This window comes from Schistocerca serialis, chromosome 9, assembly GCF_023864345.2.
Source record: "Schistocerca serialis cubense isolate TAMUIC-IGC-003099 chromosome 9, iqSchSeri2.2, whole genome shotgun sequence".
NCBI lineage: Eukaryota > Metazoa > Arthropoda > Insecta > Orthoptera > Acrididae > Schistocerca > Schistocerca serialis.
Genome location: NC_064646.1, coordinates 337626654 through 337641798, shown reverse-complemented (window position 1 = coordinate 337641798; position 15145 = coordinate 337626654). Strand labels below are relative to the sequence as shown.

The 15145-nt window shown below is 40.6% G+C and overlaps 2 protein-coding genes across 10 annotated transcripts in view; one reads left to right on the top strand and one right to left on the bottom strand.

Annotated features, from left to right (window-relative positions):
- LOC126418842 (palmitoyltransferase app-like) overlaps window positions 1–1519 on the bottom strand; it is a 197461-nt gene extending 195942 nt beyond the window's left edge. For all 4 annotated transcript variants that reach the window (XM_050085824.1, XM_050085823.1, XM_050085821.1 and 1 more), the window contains exons 1-2: window positions 995–1519; window positions 761–921 (exon numbers count right to left, since the gene is read on the bottom strand). In XM_050085824.1, coding sequence (XP_049941781.1) covers window positions 761–921; window positions 995–1233 — 400 coding nt within the window. In that variant the 5' untranslated portion in view covers window positions 1234–1519. The remainder of the gene's footprint in view (window positions 1–760; window positions 922–994) is intronic.
- Window positions 1520–1566: 47 nt separating this feature from the next.
- Window positions 1567–15145, top strand: part of LOC126418844 (transmembrane protein 242) — a 69559-nt gene continuing 55980 nt past the window's right edge. For 3 of the 6 annotated variants that reach the window (XM_050085828.1, XM_050085827.1, XM_050085829.1), the window contains exon 1: window positions 1575–1850. In XM_050085828.1, coding sequence (XP_049941785.1) covers window positions 1814–1850 — 37 coding nt within the window. In that variant the 5' untranslated portion in view covers window positions 1575–1813. Of the gene's footprint in view, window positions 1851–15145 lie in introns of all 6 variants that reach the window. The other 3 variants (XM_050085831.1, XM_050085830.1, XM_050085825.1) reach the window with 3 other exon arrangements.

Sequence of the window (15145 nt, the reverse complement as noted above, 5' to 3'; positions counted from 1 at the left end):
TCCAGGACAAAGTCAATATTCGGTATCAAAGTCCAGCTGACCCAATTCCATACCAATGGCATTTTGTTGTCTGATATTTTGAAGGATAGTTTAAAGACGTCCAATTCTGCTTGTTACAATGTCTGTGAAATTCATATTCCATCCAGATAAGTGATTAATGTAAGCCACCTGTAAAAAAATCTTAAGTTTCCTTATTCAAAAATTCAACATAACAAAATGACTCATAGAAACAAATTTGAAGGCCAAATCTCTAATACAATGAAACATCTGTATTAGGCCTGGATCTATTATTTTCGTTCATGAAAAAGATAAAGCTATGGACCTGTGGGTATCATAATGAATTCTCAGACCCACAATTCAGATGGAAAAATGTAACAAATGAAAGATTACACAACCTGTTCAGCATTTTCCGATACTTTGGTGTCGACGGAGTTAATTTTATAAATTAAGGTGGAACACGTTGTACAAATGACAAACTTACAATGGACTGCAGTATAGCTATAAGCTAAAACATATTTCTTTAATAACTGTCCAGTAAATTTCCCTCATGGGCGAGACTAAATGTTCCACATGCATGTGAAATCGAATTATGTCCCACAAATGTTGATTGTTAACCAGAAGTATACAAAAAGAACAAACAGAGTTTCGCATATAACTGATTTTACCTCAGTCAAACAAAACAACTACTGCTAATTAGCGTCTGAAGTATTGAGCGACATGACAACAATCTATGGACTACAACTGAAAGAAATGCACACACCTATTTGCTTTTCTGTGTAGGCTGCTTCGTCGGGTGTGGCCCTTGGTATTACACCAGGATCACTGAAGCTTGTGCGGAGTAACGCTGACATGACAAAAATAAATAGGATTCCTCCGATGATTGGTATTACTGGCGTCAAATTCGTTGCTAGGTACGGGCAGCTGAAAAAGATAACGTTTCATGAAATGCCTTCCTTGTGATGAGGTATCCTGTGTCATAAAAGATTTTACTTACTCGAATGCAAAAAACAGTGCGCTAGTTCCCACTATAAGGATGAGAGTAATGTAAAAGACGCCAGTCTGTGGTGCCATCATTATTCGTCCATCGCAGCAGAACCGATTTTTCCCTGGAAATGATTCCCATTTCCGTGTAACATGAGGCATTTTTTTAACCTCGTCAGTGGACTGACAAGATGGTCCAGTTGGTGACTCCGTGAGGACAGGTTGATAGATGTGGTTATGGTCCTTGACCATTAGTTTTGAACTAAGCTACGGTTCTCCAGGGGCACATGACAAGAAATAATCAGCTTGGCACTATTTAAATGCCATTATAGCTCTTCTGTTGCTTATGGAATCTCATGTTAGATCGTATTTCATTTTTACTCCATCACGACAACCATAGCCCATTTTCACTTTAAACATGCCTCGAACTTGCAGCAAAAAACATAATTGACAGCTATTTCTGCTACACTCCCTTTTAACACAATCAACATCACACACATCACAGCGCTAGCAAAACTCCGTGGGGAACTACAGTACTACAATGAACAATCCACTATCGGGCACCAAAGGGAACCATGCAATGCATCGTGCGGAGTATCGTCTGTAGTCTGTGCGAAGTTCAAATGCGATTTAGATATCTATAACTATTGTTGAAACAAGCAAAACAGGTTAGTGTTTGCAAGCCTCGGTGACAAGTGATGACTAAATTTACAAGTTTCTAAGACTTACATAGTCTGAAACGCAAATACAGTCTGTAATCAACTGCATAAATAGAAGAAATGGAGGAGAAGCAACTGACTGAACGCTTATCGTTATTAATCGTGTGATATCAATGACTGAAGATAAAGACAACAAATTCAAGGCCAAAGGTTCGTAGCTATTTATGTTGAAGTCACAATGGAACTTTTCGTACAACTTATCCACTTTGAATATTGGAAATAATGACTTCCTCGCAGGAGTAGTGCTATATCGTAGTAGGTACACAGACCTCAAAATCAAAATGCATTCTGCAACTTATTTCCCGCATAATCGGTCTATGCAGGTGTTTGGTCTCTTGACAATGCAGGGAACATGTTGCGGTATTTTTGGACATGAATGGATGCCAAGAATGGTCTAGAGAATTAAGAAATTTTGCACTTGACGAGCTGCAGAACACTTGGATTTGCTTTGTTGAAGTTCAGGCTTTTAATCATGAAAAGATTCGTATAATTAGATTAATTTTGTTGTTGAGAGAGAAATAAAGCTGAGGAGCCTAATTAGTTTCTGGAGTCGCTAAAGATTTCTGCTGAGTGTGGAGTAATAGAACGCAAATCCCTGCCATGTTCGTAGCTGGAGAGCACTGCACTAGCTATCTCACTGAAGTGGATAATTTTTTTTTTTTTTTTTTTTTAATGTTTTGTTGTCGTCTTCAGTCCTGAGACTGGTTTTATGCAGCTCTCCATGCTACTCTATACTGTGCAAGCTTTTTCGTCTCCCAGTACTTACTGCAGCCTACATCCTTCTGAATCTGCTTAGCGTATTCATCTCTTGGTCTCCCTCTACGATTTTTACCCTCCACGCTGCCCTCCAATGCTAAATTTGTGATCCCTTGATGTCTCAGAACATGTCCTACAAACCGGTCCCTTCTTCTTGTCAAGTTGTGCCACAAACTCCTCTTCTTTCCAATTCTATTCAATACCTCCTCATTAGTTACGTGATCTACCCATCTAATCTTCAGCATTCTTCTGTAGCACCACATTTTGAAAGCTTCTATTCTCTTCTTGTCCAAACTATTTATCGTCCATGTTTCACTTCCATACATGGCTACACTCCATACAAATACTTTCAGAAACGACTTCCTGACACTTAAATCTATACTCGATGTTAACAAATTTCTCTTCTTCAGAAACGATTTCCTTGCCATTGCCAGTCTACATTTTATATCCTCTCTACTTCGACCATCATCAGTTACTTTGCTCCCCAAATAGCAAAACTCCATTACTACTTTAAGTGTCTCATTTCCTAATCTAATTCCCTCGGCATCTACATTCTATTATCCTCGTTTTGCTTCTGTTGATGTTCATCTTATATCCTCCTTTCAAGACACTGTCCATTCCGTTCAACTGCTCTTCCAAGTCCTTTGCAGTCTCTGAGAGAATTACAATGTCATCGGCGAACCTCAACATTTTTATTTCTTCTCCATGGATATTAATACCTACTCCGAATTTTTCTTTTGTTTCTTTTACTGCTTGCTCAATATACAGATTGAATAACATCGGGGAGAGGCTACAACCCTGTCTCACTCCCTTCCCAACCACTGCTTCCCTTTCATGTCCCTCAACTCTTATAACTGCCATCTGGTTTCTGTACAAATTGTAAATAACCTTTCGCTCCCTGTATTTTACCCCTGCCATCTATAGAATTTGAAAGAGAGTATTCCAGTCAACATTGTCGAAAGTTTTCTCTAAGTCTAAAAATGCTAGAAACATAGGTGTGCCTTTCCTTACTCTATTTTCTAAGATAAGTCGTTGGGTCAGTATTGCCTCACGTGTTCCAACATTTCTGCAGAATCCAAACTGATCTTCCCCGAGGTCGGCTTCTACCAGTTTTTCCATTTGTCTGTAAAGAATTCGCGTTAGTATTTTGCAGCCGTGACTTATTAAACTGATAGTTCGGTAATTTTCACATCTGTCAACACCTGCTTTCTTTGGGATTGCAATTATTATATTCTTCTTGAAGTCTGAGGGTATTTTGCTTGTCTCATACATCTTGCTCACCAGATGGTAGAGTTTTGTCAGGACTGGCTATCCCAAGGCCATCAGTAGTTCCAATGGAATGTTGTCTACTCCCGGGGCCTTGTTTCGACTCAGGTCTTTCAGTGCTCTGTCAAACTCTTCACACAGTATCGTGTCTCCCATTCCATCTTCATCTACATCCTCTTCAATTTCCATAATATTGTCCTCAAGTACATCGCCCTTGTATAGACCCTCTATATACTCCTTCCACCTTTCTGCGTTCCCTTCTTTGCTTAGAAATGGGTTTCCATCTGAGCTCTTGATATTCATACAAGTGGCTCTCTTTTCTCCAAAGGTCTCTTTAATTTTCCTGTAGGCAGTATCTATCTTACCCCTAGTGAGATAAGCCTCTACATCCTTACATTTGTCCTCTAGCCATCCCTGCTTAGCCGTTTGGCACTTCCTGTCAATCTCATTTTTGAGACGTTTGTATTCCTTTTTGCCTTCTTCATTTACTGCGTTTTTATATTTTCTTCTTTCATCAATTAAATTCAATATTTCTTCTGTTACTCAATGATTTGTGCTAGCCCTTGTCTTTTTACCTACTTGATCCTCTGCCACCTTCACTATTTCATCCCTCAGAGCTACCCATTCTTCTTCTACTGTATTTCTTTCCCCCATTCCTGTCAATTGTTCCCTTATGCTCTCACTGAAACTCTGTACAACCTCTGGTTCTTTCAGTTTATCCAGGTCCCATCTCCTTAAATTCCCACCTTTTTGCAGTTTCTTCAGTTTTAATATACAGCTCATAACCAATAGATTGTGGTCAGAGTCCACATCTGCCCCTGGAAATGTCTTACAATTTAAAACCTGGTTCATGAATCTCTATCTTACCATTATATAATCTATCTGAAACCTGTCAGTATCTCCAGGCTTCTTTTATGATTCTTGAACCAAGTGTTAGCTATGATTAAGCTATGCTCTGTGCAAAATTCTACCAGACGGCTTCCTCTTTCATTTCTCTCCCCTAATCCATATTCACCCACTATGTTTCCTTCTCTTCCTTTTCCTACTCTCTAATTCCAGTCACCCATGACTATTAAATTTTCATCTCCCTTCACTACCTGAATAATTTCTTTTATCTTATCATACATTTCATCAATTTCTTCATCATCTGCAGAGCCAGTTGGCATATAAACTTGTACTACTGTAGCAGGCATGGGCTTTGTGTCTATCGTGGCCACAATAATGCGTTCACTATGCTGTCTGTAGTAGCTTACCTGCTCTCCTATTTTTTTATTGATTATTAAACCTACTCCTGCATTACCCCTATTTGATTTTGTATTTATAACCCTGTATTCACCTGACCAAAAGTCTTGTTCCTCCTGCCACCGAACTTCACTAATTTCCACTGTATCTAACTTTAACCTATCCATTTCCCTTTTTAAATTTTCTAACCTACCTGCCTGATACGGGATCTGACATTCCACGCTCCGATCCGTAGAACGCCAGTTTTCTTTCTCCTGATAACGACGCCCTCTTGAGTATCTTGAGTAGTCCCCGCCCGGAGATCCGAATGGGGGACTATTTTACCTCCGGAATATTTTACCCAAGAGGACGCCATCATCATTTAACCATACAGTTTTACTTCAGTTAAATGTAAGTGTAGGCCTAGTTTCTAAAGTAAAACTTTAATTTGACGCATAACAAAACCTACTGGCGACATTTATTAAGATATTGGTCTTGTCATGAAATGAGATGAAATAAAAGTTCTTGGTGTGAAATCCATAACCACTTCCTGGCTAGCACTGCATGTTCATGCAGTGAGTACCGGTGTCTTATTCTGTCTAGGAATATAAAATGAAAGCTTTCTGTGAAGTTACCTACTTTTGAAGTGTCATTAGAGATCTGCAAGTTTCTGCGTTACAAAAAAGTAGGTAGGAGAATGCCCTCTGCTGTATATTTGGTGTGATCTTAAGTGCACCACATCTGCCAGATCTAATGTCATAATATCTTTTTATGTGTGCTCAAGTGTTCTTCTGTTGGAGGAAGGCGTGCATTCAAAATAGGCTCTTTAGATGTGCCAGTCAGATACATGGACATCTTGAGGAAAGCTGTAATAGTAATAAAACATAACACTTAATTTGAGATGTCTGTCATCAAAACACCCCCTTCCTCTCCCGACTAACTGTGCACCTTGCCGTGCTAGGGCATTCTGCATGTCTTGTAGGTTCCTATAACACTAGATTGATATCTCTGAAGATGCCACACTAACATATGGTTGTTAAAGATGGGTGGTAGCCTTGTTGCAGGGGCAACAGTGTGGATGATCAACTTGCCACTTAACATAAGCCAACATGGCCATTCTGTTCTGGTACTGCATCAGTGTTTTGGTTTAAACCACTTTAGTCCGACTGTGTGCTTGACAATGCTGTAGAGGCCTGTTCTTTTCCTGATATGTGCTTTCTTGATCCTGCATCTGACTGAACACTTGGAGTGAGTCTGAGAGATAGGATTCAGACAAAGAGGCAAGGAGAAGAATTGGGGTCTATGACATTGAACAGACAGAGAGACTGAAGTGTCATAAAATGGGCCAAAACACTGATACAGTGTATTTGAGGGAGTCAAAGAGCAGTGTCAGTCCTCTTGACAGGATGGGGAAATTCCATCCAATGACATGCAGGAAAAAAAATTGAATACAAACTGCCCAGTGAAGATTGACATGGAAATCTTTGAAAGAGGCTTATGCCCAGGAGTTGGTGTAGAGACGGAAGTAGAAGAAATGACTGACAGCAAGAGGAAATCAAAGCAATTCACCCCTCCCATCCCTCAAACACGTGTACCTACACTGAATTTTGGCTAATTCCTTCAAACCAGTTTTCAAACTGAAGATCACAACAGTTATGAAAGAGGTCCAGTGTATGACTTTGAAACACCCTCCCCCCCCCCCCCCCCCTCTCCCTTTTCCCGAAATGTTGGTTCTTGTGACAAATTGATCTGTAGCATAGTCCCAGGCCAAGATTAGGTTGATAGGTGATAACTAGATTGATTTGATTGTTGGTGAGGCCAGCAAAAGTGAATGTCAATAAAAGATTGTGTTTACAGACTGACCTGTAACATAGTGTAATATTTATATTTGCACAGTGTTTATGTGCTTTTCATCATAAGGACCAAAACTGCATACTATATTCAGAAAATTTTTCGATATAGACAAGTTTCCAATGAGTATATTAATGTATATAATGTACATGTACACACAGTGGTATGTAAAGGATAAATTTGCTACATTTGCACCTTATAGAGAAGGTCTTGAGCTGCAGACAGGATCAGTGAGAAGACTGTTACACATTAAAACTTTCGTCCAAAAGGTCTTTTTATTGTTCCTAGGTGTGACTCAGCACCTCCTCTCTATGGCGAATCTGTTAAAGATTTTCTTTATCGCAGATGACGTGCGCCCTACATATCAGTGCGGTCAGCACTATATGCCGTTGCACTAGATTGTGGCAGCTCGTTGCATGCAGGTATAGAGCTGTTTGTGTATTCTTCCTATATACTGAATGGCCTAGAGTACGACTGCCTTCTTCCTTATTAGTGTGTCGAGGAAAGGAGACAACCATTCTCCTCTGTTGACACAGAGATCAAGGAATATGCAATCTGCTTACTGCCCTTCATCTGTGGCTTGTAGGTTATCATGTGAGAAAAAGGGCAAACTGTGTTTCACGTGAATGATGGTTGCTGAATCTATGCTAGTTTGTGGATAGAAGCTTTTCTGTCGGGCACTCTTCAATTTGGTGACCAGCTGCCCAAGAAACTTCAAGAGATTGTGCTATTTGCAAAACTTCTGCCAATGGGGGGTTTTCTCAGAGTAAAACCTTGTAGCACACATCCTTGTCTGGAGCTAAGCAGGTAATTGTGTCATACACCATTGAGTCTGCATAAGAGTCATGATGGATGTCAGTAATGAATTGACACGGCAAGGGCCGTGAAGTTTGGCTGCCCAGGCCCTGTATGACTGGTTTGGTTTTCTTGCGACATCAGTAGAATTCAGCTCGTGCTGCTATGACATGCATTCATTTGCGATAGTAGTTGGACATTACTGCACAAGTGATTAAAAGTAGGAGCTGCTGATTCTTGTAAAGGGTATGCTGTCACAGTAATTGACAAACATTAGGTGTAATCCACAAGAGGAAGAAGGTTCTGCACAAATTTGAATCTGTCACACTAAAAGCCAGAAAATGCTGTCTTGAGTCTCTCTTCTTAAGCATTCCAATCCTCAGCTAAATCATCATGTGGAGGAAATGTGGGTGAATGGATCGGTGGATGGGTACCCTGTTTGTCAATGGAAGACAACAAAGTGGTCACAGCTGAAGTAAGTTGTTCAATCAGGGCCGGTAGCACAATGTCCAATAATGAATAAACCTGATGAAACTGCACTTAAAGACTGCACATGCAGAAATCACTCTAAACTCGTCACCAATTGTGTAGTAAGTAAGTAATACACAAGACTGGTCTAAGTATGCAAATTTGGCTTTATTCATGAAGCACTGAAAAATAACAGAACATAGGCTCCATGGGTCTCCACATAACAAGACACAGTACGCAGATGTGAGTGGTACACTGAAAGGACATACAAGAGAATCAGTTAGTGCTGCTCTGCACACACACACACACACACACACACACACACACACACACACACACACACACACACATATATACATGAGTCGCAGGTGGACAGAGCTGGGGAGATGTTGCCACATGCACACCTGCCACAGGCTGTATCCAGCCCATGCAGATTCAGTTCGTGTCCATTCAAACACACACGTGCAACGACACCACACTCGGTGCACTCACATTCATACACAATAATAGAATACAGCAATAGAGGTTATATGAAATGGAGGTTTTAATTTTTTATTTTGGAGCATACAAATTCTAGGGATATAGTTAAGACCCCTGCCATTTTATGTCCTGTAAATACCTCCCATATAATGTGTAACAAGTGTTATGGGCATCAGTCACATATTTCCTTTGAAGGTTGCAAATACATAGTGTAAATCCTTATAGTTCAAGCACGAACTGATAAATAGGAAAAGAGTTGATGACTTCAAGATTCGTATGACACCCTTGATGTTTAAAAAAAATATATATATATATATATTTCTTAACTTTGCCATAGGCTAGATTTAAAAGTCCCAGAAAGCACCTTGAATAACTAGATTAAATGCTTCTGAATCCTTGGTTGCATACAGAATCAGAATATCATACAAAATAAGTGAAGGCTATACTTACCATAGCATTGAGGGGCATAGATGACACAGTTAAATCATATTACAAGTAATATTGTAATATTGAACTAGTCTTCAAAGCCTCAGAATATTCGGATTTTCAAGGGAAAAAAAAGTTGTTCTAGGAACAACAGAGTCAAAGAGAGTGACCAATTGCGGGGAATATTTCTGTGTAGATTGTAAGTGGTATATTACTTACATGATTAGGCTGCTTAAAACTGAATTCTGTATTTAAGGCAAATGGATATTCCAAAAATCAGATCAATTGAACCTTGGAGATAGGACCATCACTGAAGGTATGCGATGACAGTGTGAATCAGTTGCATTCTTTCCTTATGCCAGTAGTTTATATATTGAAATGTTTGATAACTGTTTGCTCACCCTGTGATAGCTGTTGTTTCTCCTTTCTTATCATAATGATTAATTGTCTGCAAGAGAATCTGTCGCATGCACAGTCAAGAGCCTTTGAGAGAATCAAGAATAAGACTGCTCAATTGGGTCGACAGAAGCGTCCAATCCAACGCGTCGGCTTTGACCCCTGACGTAAGGGTGTTGTCGTGTGTGACGCATGACGGCGCGGAGTTTGGTTTGAGTGTGGCTGTCTCCAGTTCTGTTTTATCTTATTTACTTTTCTGATCTGTTCGTTCTATCTCGTGAGATTTTTTTTTTTTTTTTATTTAAAAACACTTATTACTTATTTTAATTATCTGTTTCCTCGAATTTCCGTTTTAGTTTATTATATTTATCTTTCTGATCTGTTTGTTCTATCCTGTGAGATTCTTTTTTTTTTAAAAGACAAAAAACACTAATCAGCTACTGAAGCATCTTTATCTTCTACGGGTTGCAGGGGTTACAACCCTTGGGGAGGTGGGTGGGTATTCATGCATGGCTGTCTTCACTTACACGTTGTAGCTACGCAAGGCGTCTAAAATTGTTTATATTTAATTTGCCCCCCACCCAAAACACCCCATTTCCCGCGCTTGTCCCGTTAGTGTCATTAGGCTTCTTGTGGAAAGTGTGTGTGTTTGTTTTTGTTTCCGCCATATTTGTGACGTCATGGGTCAAAGCAGACGGGTGGGATTGGACGCTTCCGTATTTCCGCTCAATTTATCATGTATTTCAAGGTTGGCCATGCGATATGGAGTAGTAAATGGCCTTGCTAACACACCAAGAGCTTAAAATTATACAAGGTAGTTTTATTGTTACTGCATTATTCTTGTTGTTGTTGTGGTCTTCAGTCCTGAGACTGGTTTGATGCAGCTCTCCATGCTACTCTATCCTGTGCAAGCCTCTTCATCTCCCAGTACCTACTGCAACCTACATCCTTCTGAATCTGCTTAGTGTATTCATCTCGTGGTCTCCCTCTACGATTTTTACCCTCCACGCTGCCCTCCAATACTAAATTGGTGATCCCTTGATGCCTCAGAACATGTCCTACAAACCGATCCCTTCTTCTGGACAAGTTGCGCCACAAACATCTCTTCTCCCCAATCCTATTCAATACTTCCTCATTAGTTATGTGATCTACCCATCTAATCTTCAGCATTCTTCTGTAGCACCACATTTCGAAAGCTTCTATTCTCTTCTTGTCCAAACTATTTATCGTCCATGTTTCACTTCCATACATGGCTACACTCCATACAAATACTTTCATAAATGACTTCCTGACACTTAAATCTATACTCGATGTTAACAAATTTCTCTTCTTCAGAAACGCTTTCCTTGCCATTGCCAGTCTACATTTTATATCCTCTCTACTTCGACCATCATCAGTTATTTTGCTCCCCAAATAGCAAAACTCCTTTACTACTTTAAGTGTCTCATTTCCTAATCTAATTCCCTCAGCATCACCCGATTTAATTTGACTACATTCCATTATCCTCGTTTTGCTTTTGTTGATGTTCATCTTATATCCTCCTTTCAAGACACTGTCCATTCCATTCAACTGCTCTTCCAAGTCCTTTGCTGTCTCTGACAGAATTACAATGTCATCGGCGAACCTCAAAGTTTTTATTTCTTCTCCATGGATTTTAATACCAACTCCGAAATTTTCTTTTGCATCCTTTACTGCTTGCTCAATATACAGATTGAATAACATCGGGGAGAGGCTACAACCCTGTCTCGCTCCCTTCCCAACCACTGCTTTCCTTTCATGCCCCTTGACTCTTATAACTGCCATCTGTTTTCTGTACAAATTGTAAATAGCCTTTCACTCCCTGTATTTTACCCGTGCCATCTTCAGAATTTGAAAGAGAGTATTCCAGTCAACATTGTCAAACGCTTTCTCTAAGTCTACAAATGCTAGGAACGTAGGTTTGCCTTTCCTTAATCTTTCTTCTAAGATAAGTCGTAAGGTCAGTATTGCCTCACGTGTTCCAGTGTTTCTACGGAATCCAAACTGATCTTCCCCGAGGTCGGCTTCTACCAGTTTTTCCATTCGTCTGTAAAGAATCCGTGTTAGTATTTTGCAGCTGTGGCTTATTAAACTGATTGTTCGGTAATTTTCACATCTGTCAACACCTGCTTTCTTTGTGATTGGAATTATTATATTCTTCTTGAAGTCTGAGGGTATTTCGCCTGTTTCATACATCTTGCTCACCAGATGGTAGAGTTTTGTCAGGACTGGCTCTCCCAAGGCCGTCAGTAGTTCCAATGGAATGTTGTCTACTCCCGGGGCCTTGTTTCGACTCAGGTCTTTCAGTGCTCTGTCAAACTCTTCACGCAGTATCGTATCTCCCATTTCATCTTCATCTACATCCTCTTCCATTTCCATAATATTGTCCTCAAGTACATCGCCCTTGTATAGACCCTCTATATACTCCTTCCACCTTTCTGCTTTCCCTTCTTTGCTTAGAACTGTGTTTCCGTCTGAGCTCTTGATATTCATACAAGTGGTTCTCTTATCTCCAAAGGTCTCTTTAATTTTCCTGTAGGCAGTATCTATCTTACCCCTAGTGAGATAAGCCTCTACATCCTTACATTTGTCCTCTAGCCATCCCTGCTTAGCCATTTTGCACTTCCTGTCGATATCATTTTTCCTTCTCTCCCTTTTGCTACACTCGAATCCAGTCACCCATGACTATTAAATTTTCGTCTCCCTTCACTATCTGAATAATTTCTTTTATTTCATCATACATTTCTTCAATTTCTTCGTCATCTGCAGAGCTAGTTGGCATATAAACTTGTACTACTGCAGTAGGTGTGGGCTTTGTATCTATCTTGGCCACAATAATGCGTTCACTATGTTGTTTGTAGTAGCTTACCCGCATTCCTATTTTCCTATTCATTATTAAACCTACTCCTGCATTCCCCCTATTTGATTTGGTGTTTATAACCCTGTAGTCACCTGACCAGAAGTCTTGTTCCTCCTGCCACCGAACTTCACTAATTCCCACTATATCTAACTTTAACCTCTCCATTTCCCTTTTTAAATTTTCTAACCTACCTGCCCAATTAAGAGATCTGACATTCCATGCTCCGATCCGTAGAACACCAGTTTTCTTTCTCCTGATAACGACATCCTCTTGAGTAGTCCCCGCCCGGAGATCCGAATGGGGGACTATTTTACCTCCGGAATATTTTACCCAAGAGGACGCCATCATCATTTAATCATACAGTGAAGCTGCATGCCCTCGGGAAAAATTACGGCTGTAGTTTCCCCTTGCTTTCAGCCGTTCACAGTACCAGCACAGCAAGGCCGTTTCGGTTAATGTTACAAAGCCAGCTCAGTCAATCATCCAGACTGTTGACCCTGCAACTACTGAAAAGGCTGCTGCCCCTCTTCAGGAACCACACGTTTGTCTGGCCTCTCAACAAATACCCGTCCTTTGTGGTTGCACCTACGGTACGGCTATCTGTATCGCTGAGACACGCAAGCCTCCCCACCAACGGCAAGGTCCATGGTTCATGGGGGGGGGGGGGGGGGGGGGGGTCATTATTCTTACCAATAACATATTATACAGTGGGTATTTTTTTTTTTCTTTTTTACAGTAACTCCATGAAACAAGACTGAATGATGATCAGTACACCAGTTACAGTAAAATAATTACAATGACAGGAAAACCATTAGTTCATCTCTTTCATAGTCCATGTTACTTCTTTACACCATAAAGAGTGAAACACTACTTGCAGAGACCAACTTCATGGTTTTGTCAATCATTCTTACTGTGTTAGTGCTTTTATACAGTGTTGCAGTAAACTGTGCCACGTCAGTTAACTGTTTACCTATTTATGGAATGGTATGGAACTACTGTGATACAAACTACAGCTTTGTTGCTCAAGAGCTTTTGACTTTCTTTATTCCCTTGTGCTCCTTGATTTATGGGTGAGATGATTGCTTCATTTTCTTTTGCTGAACAGGCTGACTAACTAGACTGCTAAAATTCATCTTGGTAATGGGTTTCAACTTGCTTTAAGTTTAACTCTATGAATAGAAAATGTAGCTGGTGACAGTAGAGTTCTCCTGAAAAAAATAAAATAGCTTCATCTGCCAGTAGCTGGGTTTCCCAGATACTGCAGGTATAACAATTAACACTGTCAACATACAGGTTGTAGTCTTTTATTGCATACAGAAACTGAACACATTTTCTTAATGCCTGATGTGTGACTTCCTCAAATGTGGACGTATCACTTCCTTACAGTATTGTCCATATTGCTGCTTATGGTCATGCACTTTGTCTCTCTGCCTTTCCGTTTTGTGACAGATATGTCAGAAGAACAAGCCAAGTGTGATACACCAACTTCAACATTTTGTCATCACTGATATGTTTTGAAGAATTGAAAGCCGAGTGGTTCTGGGAAGTCGTTGTTGACATGCAAAACATTATGAAGAGGGTGAATGCTGATCTTGGGAAATCACTCTTTTTGTACTGACTTCCAGCAGCACAAAACTTCAATAACACATTAAGGCTTGTTTCCTTCGCCTCAGCGAGCAGTCTTATTTTCCAAACCCAATTCACTGTTTTAAATGCTAGCACTTTGGGCGCACTACTCTTGGTTGTAAGGGATAAGCCACTTGTGGTAAATGTGGCAAAGCTGCCCATGACTGAGTTGGTTGGTCTTCTCCTCTGAAGTGTGTAAACTGTGCTGGGGATCATCCTATTTAGAGGAGGGATTGCAATGTCTTCCTTGAAGAACAGAAGATCCAGGAGATAAAAACAACAAAGTGCATCCTGTATGGGGGTGAAACCAAAAAGATATACAAGACCATGCAGCTGCCCATGTTCATTGCCTTCTTTGCTTCCATTCTCAGACAGCCAGTCCAGAAAACTGTCTTTGTCAGTATACTTGCACTGCTGCAGTTTCTTTGAAGCCTGTCTCTCCCCTCAGAACTTCAGAGAAGGCCGTGGTTGCTGACGTCGTTGAACTTTCTGCCCCTTCAAAGACAAAGCATTGTCCACCGTCCAACACTGTCACTTCCACCTCCATGCTTGGGCCTCTGAAGCCACCTCAGACAAAAAACTTAAAGTCAAAGACAAAGAATAGCCCACTGATGGAGATGAGAAGTACACAGCTCGCCGATGTTGAAGTCATTATATCTGACACCTCACTTGTCTTCTTTAGAGGCGGCAAGAGCTTGGTGTCAGATCAGGGCAGTCATCTCGCCCCAAGACTGAGCCACCACCTGTTGTAGGCTCCCCTCCCAGGCAAAAAGCCAGGATGAAAGTGGACTGCAAGAGCCAGTTAATCAGAGCGTTCTTGATGGTTGTGTAACGATCAGTACTCGGTGGTGATGCCAGAATATCTTGTACTTCTGCGGCCATATCTTCATTGAGTGCAGCAGCTACATAACTGTACTTCGTTTCCTGTGCGGTAATGTGCACTAGCACAAATTGACTTTCTACTTGAGAAAACCACAGCATGGGACTCTTTTGCCAAAACTGTGGCGGTTTTACTGTCACACGATTAATTACTGTGCCAATAGATCCTTCTGCAGTTGGTGGTGGGTCTGCCATCATGAGTTACGACAAAATGGAACACAGAAGATGCGCAACATGGCTGACACAGATGTTCGTATTTAATGCGATGCAGCATGATACGGAGCGTTAGTGATCGTCAAATTTCACGTTAGTGACCGTCGGACATCACGTCGGGTCACTAATGTTGCGGGACTAGTTGTATTTATTTAATTGCAACATAAAAACACGCCGTAACTCATACAAC